General features: G+C 37.2%; 1 protein-coding gene across 6 annotated transcripts in view; it reads right to left on the bottom strand.

Moving 5' to 3' along the window:
• MYO5A (myosin VA) overlaps nucleotides 1-13,416 on the bottom strand; it is a 188,842-nt gene that overhangs the window by 109,940 nt on the left and 65,486 nt on the right. For all 6 annotated transcript variants that reach the window (XM_039237099.1, XM_039237101.1, XM_039237102.1 and 3 more), the window contains exons 3-4: nucleotides 12,681-12,852; nucleotides 10,616-10,760 (exon numbers count right to left, since the gene is read on the bottom strand). In XM_039237099.1, the coding sequence (XP_039093030.1) occupies nucleotides 10,616-10,760; nucleotides 12,681-12,852 (317 nt within the window). The remainder of the gene's footprint in view (nucleotides 1-10,615; nucleotides 10,761-12,680; nucleotides 12,853-13,416) is intronic.

Raw genomic sequence — 13,416 nt, 5'->3', positions numbered from 1 at the left:
CTTTGCAGATGATATGATACTCTATGTGGAAAACCCAAAAGACTCCACCAAAATACTCCTAGAACTGATTACATTAATTCAGCAAAATCACAGGATATAAAAATCGATGAACAGAAATCAGTTGCATTTCTATACACCAATAATGGAGCAGGAGAAAAAGAAATCAAGGAATCAATCCCATTTACAATTACACCAAAAATCATAAAATACCGAGGAATAAAACTAACCAAAGAGGTAAAAGATCTGCACGCTAAAAACTATAAAAACTTATGAAAGACACTGAAGAAGACACAAAAAAATGAAAAAACATTCCACGCTCATGGATTAGAAGAATAAATATTGTTAAAATGTTGACACTACTCAAAGCAATCTACACCTTCAATGTAATCCCTATCAAAATAACACCAGCATTCTTTTTTTAATTTTTTAATGTTTTGTTTATTTCTGAGTGAGAGAGACAGTGCAAACAGGGGAGGGTCAGAGAGAGAGAGGAAGATACAGAATCTGAAACAGGCTCCAGGCCCTGAGCTGCCAGCACAGAACCCAATGTGGGGCTCAAAACCAAGAACTGTGAGATCATGACCTAAGCTGAAGTCAGACACTTAACTGATTGAGCCACTCAGGCAACCTGAAACTGCTCCATTTTATAGGTAATAAAACTGAGACTGAGGCAGATGAGGAGATTTAACCTTACACAGTTATTTATTGATGCATGTGTGATTAGTACAGAGATCTTTTGCATTATACCAAGGTTATGCATATAAACTAATTCATTTCAAGAAAACCCAGGGGTGCCTGGGTGGCTCAGTTGGTTAAGTGTTCGACCTCCGTTCAGGGGTTCATGAACTCAGTTCATGAGTTTGAGCCCCGAATTTGGCTTTGTGCTCACAAGTGCAAAACCTGCTTTGGATCCTCTGTTGCCTGCTCTCTCTGCCTCTGACCCACTCTGCTCCCCCCACCCTCACCCTGTTGCGTGCCTGCTCTCTCTCAAAATAGTTGTGTTTTAACCCAGTGAAGAAATGGGCAGAAGACATGAACAGACACTTCTCCAAAGAGGACACCCAGATGGCCAACAGACACATGAAACGATGCTCAGCATCCCTCCTCATCAGGGAAATACAAATCAAAACCACACTGAGATACCACCTCACGCCAGTCAGAGTGGCTAAAATGAGCAAATCAGAGAACTCTAGATGCTGGCGAGGATGTGGAGAAACGGGCACCCTCCTGCACTGTTGGTGGGAATGTAAACTGGTACAGCCCCTCTGGAAAACAGTGTGGAGGTTCCTCAGGAAACTAACAATAGAACTCCCTTATGACCCAGCAATAGCACTGCTAGGAATTTACCCAAGGGATACAGAAATGCTGAGGCATAGGAGCACATGTACCCCAATGTTCATAGCAGCACTCTCCACAATAGCTAAAACATGGAAAGAGCCTAAGTGTCCATCAACAGATGAATGGATCAAGAAGATGTGGTTTATCTATACCATGGAATACTCCATGGCAATGAGAAACAATGAAATCTGGCCATGTGTAGCAACATGGATGGACCTTGAGGGTGTTATGCTGAGCGAAATAAGTCAGGCAGAGAAGGACAAATACCATATGTTTGCACGTATAGGAGGATTAGGAGGAACTTGACGGAGGACCAAGGGGGAGAAGAAGGGCGGAAATGGTGGGGGAAAGGGAGAGAGGCAAACCATGAGAGACTCTTGAATGCTGACAAAAACTGAGGACTGATGGATGTGGGGGGGAGGGGGGGATGGGCATGAAGGAGGGCACTTTGGGGATGAGCACTGAGTGTTATGTAGAAACTAATTTGACAATAAACTATTTGTAAAAAAAAAAAAAAAAAAAGAAAAAAAAATAGTTGTGTTTTTTTTTTTACAAAAGAAAACCTATAAATTAAACTTAGTAAAAAAAAGTTTATTTACCTTTTACAATGGAAAGAAAATCAACCAAATTAAAGTAATCAATATTACCTGGTTTTAAGGAAATAAAAGGAAAAAAAACTTATGTGTTAAGGAAAATTTACTGTCATTTAGTTACCAAAGAGCAATCAGTGCCTACATGAGAAAAGACTGACAAGAATGGGAAACAAGAATATGAGAAGAAAAACAGACACAGAAGCCCACCAACATTTGCACATCTCCTCTGTCAGTCAATTAAAAGTTAAGAGGCTTGGGGCACCTGGGTGGCTCAGTTGGTTAAGCATCAAACTTCGGCTCAGGTCATGGTCTCACCACTCATGGGTTCGAGCCCCACGTCGGGCTCTGTGCTGACAGCTCAAAGCCTGGAGCCTGATTCGGATTCTGTGTCTTCCTCTCTCTACCCCTCCCCAACTCGCACTCTCTCTCGCTCTCTCAAAAATGAATAAATGTTAAAAAAAAAATTTTAAAGCTTTAAAAAAAAATAGAAAAGTAAGAGGCTAGACTGTGAAGGTGTTCTGTGAGGGCACTGCTCTCTATGAGAGCTTAGAAAGGAGTCCTGAGTCAAGGATCCTGGTTATTGCTATTGTCATTGGACATATGCCTCCTGGGGAAGAATCATTTGTATCAGTTTTGCTTTGAGGATAGCTACCTAAAATGAAACTCCAACCGTTCCTTCTCCCTCCCGTCCACCCCACATACAAAACCTGCTCTTCCTTCCATTTCCTCCATCTCAGTAAATGGCAACTCCCACCTTTTGGCTGCTCAGACCAAACACCTTGCCTCCATCCCTGACTCCTCTTTTTCTTTCATACCCTCACGTAAGCAAGGCTTTGTCCACTCTATTTTAAAAATACATCCAGAATCCATCCATCCACTTTTACCATCTCCACTGATATAATGTTCAACTGGATTATCATTATTTCTTTTTTTTTTTAAATGTTTTTTATTTATTTCTAGGAGAGAGAGAGACAGCATGAGCAGGGGAGGGTCAGAGAGAGAAGGAATCACAGACTGAAACAGGCTCCAGGCTCCGAGCTGTCAGCACAGAGCCCGACGCGGGGCCCGAACCCACAACCGCGAGATCATGACCTAAGCGAAAGTCGGACGCTTAACCGACTAAGCCACCCAGGCGCCCCTATCATTATTTCTTAATTGGATCAATATGAAAACCTCCTAACTAGTCTCCTGGAGTCTACCCTTGTTCTATTATCAATTGTTCTCTTAATTTTTGCTTTTGTTTTCTAACTGGTTTTGATAGGATTTCAAACTGTTTCTTTCATTGATTTCAAACTCATAGAAAATTACAAAACTAGTAAAATGAATTCCCATATATTCTTACTCATATTCACCAAATGTTTAGGTTTTGCCTACTTGTTTTATTAACCTATTTCTCTTATACTTTCTGAAATATTCAAGAGTAGGTTATAGACATGATAACTCCTACATAATTTAGAGTACTATATTTCTTAAGAAGAGTGACATGCTTTTACATGTCTATAGTAATCAAACTCAAGAAATTTAACACTAACATAGTAATATTATTTATTTCACAGTCTATATTCCCATTTTATCAACCATCCAGCAACGTTCTCTACAATTTTTTTGTTTTTTGTTTTTTGTTTTTTTAATTTCTAGGAGAGAGAGAGAGACAGTGTGAGCAGGGGAGGGTCAGAGAGAGAGGGAGTCACAGACTGAAACAGGCTCCAGGCTCTGAGCTGGCAGTCAGCACAGAGCCCGACGCGGGGCTCGAACCCACGAACCGCGAGATCATGACCTAAGCGAAAGTCGGACGCTTAACCGACTAAGCCACCCAGGCACCCCACGTTCTCTACAGTTTACCCTCCCTCCACCATCATTACAGATTCAATTCAGAATATTCATTGCATTTAATTGCATATATTGTTCAACGACTTTAATCTAAATGGTTCCTCAGCTTTTCTTGGGCTTTTTTGACCTTCTTAATTTTGGAGAGTATCTACAGTTATTTTGTACAATGCGCCTCATTTTTAGTTTTTCTGGTGTTTCTTCCTGATTAGATTTAGGATATGCATTTTTGACAGCAATCTACGGTCAATTTTTATCATAGCTGCAAGATCAGGCCATTCCTCTCCTCAAAACCCGCACTCAGAGAAGTCAAATTTGCTATGATAGACCATATCTCCTGGTAGGGTCCTTGCAGTTGATTATCTCTCTGCTTGAAATACTCTTCTCCAGATATGTGAATGACTTACTTTCTCCTTTCCTTTATGAAATATTTTTTTAAGTCTTATTTATTTGCTTTGAAAGAGACAGAGAATGTGAATGGGGGAGGGGCAGAGAAAGAAGGAAAGAAAGAATCCCAAGCAGGCTCTAGGCTCGGAGCTGTCAGCACAGAGCCAAACACAGGGCTTGAACTCACAAAGTGTGAGATCATGGCTGGAGCCAAAATCAAGAGTCAGATGCTTAACTAACTGAGCCATCCAGGCACTCCCTTTCCTTCATGTTACTACTCAAAAGACAGATTAAATTTTCATGGAGCTAGGTAAGTTGATATCAAAGTCTCTATGAAAGAACAAATAACCTAAAGATAGCTAGGAAAATCATGAAAAAGACAAACTATGAGAGGATTTAATGGTACTAAACATTTAAAAAATACTATAAAGCCACTATAATTAAAACAGTGTGAAGGGGTGCCTGGGTGACTCAGCTGGTTAGTGCCCAGATTTGGCTTAGGTCATGGTCTTGTGGTTCATGAGTTTGAGCCCCACTTCAGGCTCCTGGCTGTCAGCACAGAGCCTGCTTCACATCCCCTGTCTCTCTCTCTCTGCCCATCCCTCATTTGCATTCTATCTCTCTCTCACTCTCTCTCTCAAAAATAAACATTAAAAAAAAAATAAACAGTGTGATACTGGGGCATGAATAGATAAAGGAAGGTTTTGAAAAGGACAGAGCCAAGATATTGACCCTAAAACATGAGAAAACCTAGGATATGATAAGTGGCATCTGAAATAAGTGGGGCAAAATAGGTTTCTTAATAAGTGATTCTGGGATAACTAGATAGTCATTTGGAAAAAACATAAATTTAGATCCATATCTCTTATCATACAAAAGAATAAACTTCAATGGGATCAGGGACCTAACGGTAAATTATAAAACTATACAAAGATGAGAAGAAAACAAGATAAATTCCTCTTTTACCCTGGTATATACCCTGGTGTTTTAAAAGTTTATCTATCTATTCTGAGAGAAAGAGAGAGAGCAGGGGAATAAAAAGGAGGAGAGGGAATCCCAAACAGGCTCCTCAGTGTCAGCAAGAGCCTGATACAGGGCTCAGACCCAGGAACCATGAGATTATGACCTGAGCTGAAATCAAGAGTTGGACACTTAACTAACTGAGCCACCCAGGCACCCCTAAAGAAAGGTTTTTAACACTGACTCAAAATCTAGAGTAATAAAATAAAAAATTGATAATTTGCATGGGGAATAAAACAGCACAAAGAAAATCAAAAGATAACTTATAAATGGAAGGGGGATATTTACAATATATACCACAAAGTGCTAATATTGCTAATGCATTTTTTTAACTCTTAAAATTGAGGATCAAAGAACTAACCACACAACAGAAAAACTGAAAAGACATATATGGACAGTTCACTGCATAAACAAAGAAACAAAAACATTAATAAAATGACTTTTAAACATATAACAAGATGTTCAAACCCACTCATATTTTAAGAAATACAAATGAAAACAATATTGAGATACCACTGGATAGTGAAGAGCTACAAAGAAAAACTACATATTTTTTGTTGATGAGGCTATGAGGAAGCAGGCATTCTTGAACATTTTTGGCAGAAATGCAAATCAGTATAACCCTTCTAGAGGGAATTTGGCAATACCTACAAAACTACATTTACACCTACCTTTTGACCTAAAAATGCTACTTTTAGCAACCTACCTGAAGCTACATTTCCCGAAATACAGAAATACATATGCACAAGGTTATTACAGCATTGTTTATAACTGCAAAATGTTGAAAACAATCTAAATGACCATATATGGGAAAGTGGTTGAATAAACTAATAAAATGGATAATATAAACAACTAACCTAAGAAACTTTGGAAATCAGTACTTTATATTCCATAAGGCTAAAGAAATTAATTGGACACAAATATTGTACTTGAGTGGTAAATTTGCTTCTCACAAGGGTATGGGCTAATATTTCTGAAAGTTTACCACTTTATGAGCATTCTAGGATTAAGCAAACAAATTATATTGAGACCAGGTTTCTCAAGACCAAAGTAAGGAGATAAAAGAAGGAAAAAGATAAAGCAAAACTAAAAACAATAGTGTTGAACTGGAACTGGATATATTAATACGAACTCATTTTTTAAAAATATATATACAGACATACATAAAAATAGATACAGACATGTACGGAATGTGTGTGTGTGTGTGTGTATAAAACTGTACAACTTTCATATTTAGACAAAGGCAAACTAACACAACACTGAGATACCATTTATCACCTGTCAGTGTGGCAAAATTTTAAACGTATGACAACACATCCTGTCAGTAAGGCTGTAGGAAAACCTTTATTTCCTAGCTCTGTGAATGAGGCTTAAAGACGATGCCCCACCTTTTCACAGAACTGTACTGACCTTCATGAGGATAAGAGACTCTGAAGAGACGGGGGAAAAAAATTAAAAGAAAAAAAGAAAAAGACGATGCCCCAGTAGTAATGAGCACTCCTAGCAGAGAGATGTTGGCTTCTAAGTACCATTCTGCCCAAAAAGAAACCAAGGCTCCCTGAAGAAATTAAATAGCTGAATCTAGGGTTGGGGTAAGGAAATCAGAAAATGAGCCACATGATGCTAGAAAGTAAGAAATGATCAAAACATAATAAAGGACTATTGAAAGGACACTTGAAGAGAGCTCCAAGGTTTGAACAAAATGAATCTGACAGAATTTGAACAAAATAGTGATAGTAAATAGAGAATAATCCATAGATAAAATAAATACCCATGAGTCCATACTGATACAAATAAAAAATAAATACTAAATAAATGGGGGGGAAAGAATAGCTCTTCCTTAGAGTAGAAAATAGCAAATGACCACTTGACCAACACCACAGTAATAATTGCTGCAGTCAAGAATCATCAATGGATGTTAAAATTAGTAAGCAAAAATATGATGAAAAATAGGGTATTTACATGGTCTCAAAGTATTTTCCCATAATATACTTATTAATTTCAAAGTTTAAAATAATAATTATAGGGGCGCCTGGGTGGCTCAGTCAGTTAATTGTCTGACTTTGGCTCAGGTCATGATCTCATGGTTTGTGAGTTTGAGCCCTGCATCAGGCTCTGTGCTAACAGCTCAAAGCCTGGAGCCTGCTTTGGACTCTGTGTCTCCCTCTCTCTCTGCCCCTCCCTTGCTTGTGCTCTGTCTCTATCTCAAAAATAAATAAACATTTAAAAACATTTAAAAAAATAAAATAATAATTATAATAGAGAAATCTGGTAGATACTGCCTTAACTAAGTTATGAAAGTTAACATCCCTAGGAATTAGTATCTTGTATCACCTCTGTATGATGAAAGGCACACCACTTCTGTGATATGCCTATCCAAAATGCATGGCTAGCTTCAATTACTCAATCAGGGAAAAAAAAATGTAAACTTGCAGGACGGTAAGAATTTTTGGAGTCTATTTTGCCTAATTTTTCTACTGCTGTGTCCTCAGAGCCTACAAGAGAACTGGCTGGTATGTATTCAAAAGTGTCAAACTAATCATCAAAGAAAAGAGGACTCATGGATGGTTCTAGATTGGAGGAGCCTAAGGAGACTGAATGAGGTACAATGTATGATTCTAGATTGAATCCTAGACCAGAAAAAGGGCATTGAAGGGGAAATGATGAACTGTGAACAAGGTTTTTAGATTACTTAACAGTATTAGAACAATGTGAATTTGCTGGTTTCAATTACTATGGTTATATAACATGTTAACATTTAAGGAAACTGGATATAGGGCATATGGTACCTCTGTGTACTATTTTTCCAATCTTTTTGTAAGTCTAAGGTTTTCTTAAGTTTGGAAAAAAAATGGAGAGGCAATTTTATAATGAGGCTTTCCCTGAGCCTAGTACATATGCCTTCTGGCCTACCTGGCATTCCTTACCCACTTTCCTAACTTTACTTTCCAGGATAGCACTTATTAATATGGGAAAAACTGTATCTTGTCCGTCACTTCAGGAGGGTAAGAACTTTGTCTATTTTGTCTTCTTTGTTTGCTGTTGTGTCTCCTATGTGTAGGACAGTGCCTGGATGGTGTTCAATAAAAGGTCTAGTGAACAAGTGACTACCTTCCCTGAAGATGTAGGCTTCTGGGAGTACTGGAAATGTGAAACTCCGGGATTCACATCCGCTAAGAATGGCACATCATCACTTGGTAAGGAAAAAATGCCAAGAAAGGATCCTGCAATATCTATCTCCAACTGTAGGCCTAAGAGACATGGTCTATTTAGCTGTAGTAGCACATTTTCTGTGTACAAATTTATAAATGGTGAACATAATATCATAACTGAAGTGCATTTTAAAACTGCCTAAAAAAACAAACTGAGCAAAAGGAAAAGAAACCAGCGAAACTGCCGTAAAGAAATCACACTGACTAGCTGAGTCATAGGGGAATGAATAATGAGGCTTGAAAAAATGTTAGGAAACCAAAGTAAATCTAGGGTTGAAAAGCCAGAAATATTCATATAGATCTAACACTATTCTTGGATTTCCTATGACAAAGATGTTACAAACCAGACTTTCATATTAGTATTTTTCAGATTAGTATTTTCAAAGAAGTCATTTAATTCTCTATGAGCAATATAACATTTTTTAGATATAATTTTTAGGGCCTAGCACTCCATGCAATTCCCTCTCTGCCTGACAGCTCTCTGGCTGTACTTGTGCAGTGCTAACTTGTATTGTAATGCTCCAGGACTATATAAATTAAATACTGGTGGGTTTTCTAATTTTAGGGGAAAAAAGACTATACTTTCAGGGATCATTTCTATAGTTTGCTAATTTTAGGGGAAAATTATGCTGGTAGATGGTAAATTCCATCTTAAAGCTTAAAAAGTAACATTTCTCACACTTTTGACACTAGTTCCTATTTTATAATAATATCTGGTATAATACAGCATCTTATGTAGTACAAAACTATAGTCATTTTATACTTAATATGATAATATTTTATAGTGTTAGACTAATGGAATTTGAAAGCTAGTCTTCCTAGTTATGTGGCCTTAGGTAAGTTAAATAACTTCTTACTGCTTAAATTTTCTCATTTGTAAAATGAAGATCAATAATAGGACCAACTTCAGAAGGCTCCTGTGAGGATAAAAATTACTTAACAAAATGGAAGGCAATTAAACAGTATCTTGCAAAGACAGAGTACTAAATAGCTATTATTAGAAATAATAGTATTTTATTAATAAAAGGGCATAATGACTCTGTCAATGAAATATTTCTAAAATTCTGTCACATGCTGGTCCAATTATGTGCAAACACTCTCCCCATTTGGAAAGGAGAAAATAAAACCTCTGCAGTATTAGTTTTTTCTCCACTTCATAAATTGCTTGAGGATATATGCTGGTCTTACCTGAAGACTGGAAATATGAATTAAATATATATATGGTTCTATACATCCATAGTTTTGTATTAGTACATTATTATGAGTATATTCTGGGCCTGAAAGTAGCTTTTTCCTCTGGTTTTCTATTCTTGTAGTGTTAGGGTTCCATGATTAACATCAAAGACATTTTACTGATGCTATTCAGGATCAGTGGACACTAGAACATAATACTAACATTAAGTTCATAGTTTCCGTCAGATTTAATTCTCTAAAATACAGACAGATTTCCTCTTGTTCTTAGCCTTTTTATTTCTGTTCTGCCACTCATTAGCTGAATGATAGTGAGCACATCACCTATTACCACTAACCCTTGATCCACTCATCTGTAAATATAATATCTGTCTTTGCACATAGTCACAAGATCATGAGGAGATTCCAAAGGCAGTTTTTTTTAAATGAAGTTTATTTATTTTTTTTGAGAGAGCGAGAGCAAGAGAAGGACAGAGAGAGAGGGAGAGAGAGAGAATTCCAAGCAGGGTCTGTACTGTCAGCATGGAGCCTGATGCAGGGCTCGAACCCAAGAACCATAAGATCATGACCTGAGCCAAAACCAAGAGATGGACCATTCACTGACTGAGCCACCCAGGTGCTCCCCAAAGTCAGTTTTTAAAAACTGTATGTTCTGGGGCACCTGGGTGGCTTAGTCAGTTGCGTGTCTGACTTTCGCTCCGGTCGTGGGTTTGAGCCCCGCATCAGGCTCTGTGCTGACAGCCAGCTCAGAGCCTGGAGCCTGTTTCAGATTCTGTGTCTCCCTCTCTCTTTGACCCTCCCCTGCTCACGCAGTCTCTCTCTCTCTCAGAAATAAATAAAACATTAAAAAAAATTTTTTAACTGTATGTTCTCTTATAAATAGGAAGTTATTTTCATAATAATGCAGGCCACCTGAAATAGTCAAGGCTATTTATTTAATAATAATTTATCAGTTGCTCTTCACTGTATTTTAAAATATCTGTGAGTCAGCAAAGAACAAATTATCACATCTAGTAAGAGTCATGAAAAAATAGAGCTTCCACCAACCTGGCCATTTGCTTGTAAGCTTCTTCAGCTACTGCAAAGATATGTGGATCCATATCACCCATATTCTGACCACTATATGCATTAATAATATCTTCTCCATAAATAGGCAGCTGTTCATAAGGATTTATAGCTACTAGGACTATACCTGGGAAAGAGGTAAAAAAACAAAAGAAGTCAGTGATATACTAATGGACATACTTAACTTGGTAATGTAAGAATCACAGTTAACACAAATTTCAACTTCAGATAATCTTAAACTAACAAATTGTTAAAAATCAAAATATATCACAGCCTTTGTCTCTAACCACATTACACACAGACCTAACTAACACATCATTTAAAAACTGGCCCAGGTTACTAAAGGTAAAAACTATGGCAATGTTGAAAGAACTTTACATATTTTCATAATACTTAAATCAAAAATTACACTTTTAGAAATTTATCCAAATGAAATAATCAGAGAAAGCAAAGGGTTTTTTTTTCATAAAGGTATTTATCATAATATTATTAACAAGAGTGAAGAGCAGAAACAAACTATATAATAAAGGAAGAGTAGCTAAATATTTTCTTACATCCATATGACAGACATGGTCGACATTTGTGCTATCACTACAAATCATGTTTCTAAAGAATATTAAAAATCAGAGGAAAACATGATACAAAACTATCTACAGGCTAATTCTAATTTCATATCTATTTATACTCTCACATATACACACATATAGGATATGTCAACATAATACTGGTTATTTTTCAGTAGTGAATTACATGTAATTATTTTTCCTTTTTAAATACCTTTTTTATATTTCCTTAAATTTTATAGGAAGTGTTTTTTAAATTAATGAAGAATTCATTCAACAAATATGTATTCAGTTCCAAGTATGTCTCAAGTGTTTTCTGAGTGCTAGGTTTATAATAGTAAACAAAAAAAGACAAATCTTTATCCTCATGGACCTTCTAGTAGGAAACTCAGACAATTAACAAGAAAAAATAAATACCACAGGTTAGACAGTGAAAAGGAAAAAGGAGAAAAACTAAACAGAGAAAGAAGACGGAAACTTAGAAGGGGTAAAGGAATTTATGATTTAGATAAAGTGGGCTGGGAAGGCTTTACTGAGAAGGTAACATATATACAAGAAAAAAGTGATGGGAGAAATGAAAATTGAGAATCAGAAATATTTAGTTAATAAAGAAGAAAAAGAGTTAGTATCAAGAATACAAGAGATATAAATTCCTTTAAGAAGACAAGATAGTTGTCTCTGTCCAAAGCAGCAGAGTAAGGAAAAAATGATAACTGCTGAGTTGGTTACACCAAGCAAACAGACTTAAAAGAAAATGAATGAAATCCCAGATCTGAGGCCAGGGGAGAATAATTAGTGAAAGAAAGATAAGAAGTCAGTAGAGAAAAGAGCTAGGGACAAGGGAGAAAATAAAAGTTAAGAAAAAAATAGACAAAAGAAGGAAAGCAGGGAGGAGCCCAAATGTACATGTGCTTAATTTCCAAGAGAAAGAAGAATCCTGAGCTGGGCCACTGGCAGCTAACAGTGCAGTGGGCACGGGCCCAGACAAACATATCAAGCAAGAATAGTTGCTGTGAGTTGTCAGTCCTGCACTGAGAACAAGAGAACACTAAATCTGAACCTGCTCCTAAACCTGAACCTGCTCCTAAACTTGAACCTGCTCCTAAACCTGAACCTGCTCCAAAGATAAGTCTGGACAGCTACTCTTCATACAGCAGTTCTTGTCAGAGATGAAAATAACTGGCAAACTGTCACTGAATTTGGCAAATAATTTCTTTGGAAGGAAGAAAATACGGAAGATGGGCCCAGCCCAGCTTTTTGGTTTTTTTTGTTTTGAGCAAATTTATGAACTTTACAGAAGAGCTTATTCAGCACAAAATGCGATGAGCTAATGAACACTGGCAAATCTTTTTTGATAACTCAAGTGATTCTCTTTCTAGGAGGAAATCCAACTACAGTCTTCTGTCCCCATGCACAATATTTCCATGTCTATGTCCATTAGAGGGAAGAGTTCCTGGTCCACTTAGACAGCAAGGTACACTTACCACAATATGTATAAATAAGTTTGGAGTCAATAAAGCGGACTCTGAGATTGTGGAGCACAGCAGGCTCATGAAGATAGCTGAGGGCTGTGAGGTCATTTTCACCCACAAGTATGTCAGGGTTTCTTAGGTGAGGCAGTTCCTTGGTCTTTGGATCTAGACGATATTCCAAATCCTGAAAATGCACAAGATAGAGCATCTGGATAAATCATGGCAATAAAAGTGAAACAGGTCCATGCATTTTGCTTATTTCCTATTCCTGATTTGCTTCTCAACTATTAAACACATTGTTTTCCTGGCACATTCCCCAAAGCCACAGAAAATGGTGGAAATGGAGTCTTTTTTCTCACTAGATGTATTAACCTGTATTAATAATTTTTGCTAATATAGTTTGAGAAGCCTAGACTGCTTTTTACCCATTAGTGAACCAGAAGTCTTTAATCTTTAAATAACCTTCTTTCTTTCCCTCTCTTTCTCTTCACCTGTGATAAGTGAGTAGGCAATAAAGAGTGGTCAAGAGCTTATCTCTACAGTCAAATCAACCCGGGTTCAAATCCTGAAAATGGTACTTACTTCTTTTGTGGCCTTGAGTATGTTACTTGATCTTAATCTTTCATTTGTAGAAAGGGCATAATAGAAATAGCTCACAGGGGTGTGGTAAAAATTAAATGATGCAATGCATGGCATGTAGTAAGTATCTGGGAACCTCTGAACTCTGAGAGGTCTAAGAATCTCCTGA

This window comes from Hyaena hyaena, unplaced genomic scaffold (assembly GCF_003009895.1).
Source record: "Hyaena hyaena isolate Hyena2069 unplaced genomic scaffold, ASM300989v1 scaffold_120, whole genome shotgun sequence".
NCBI lineage: Eukaryota > Metazoa > Chordata > Mammalia > Carnivora > Hyaenidae > Hyaena > Hyaena hyaena.
Note: the sequence above shows the minus strand (reverse complement) of the source record. Positions and strands in the feature narration are given on the sequence as shown.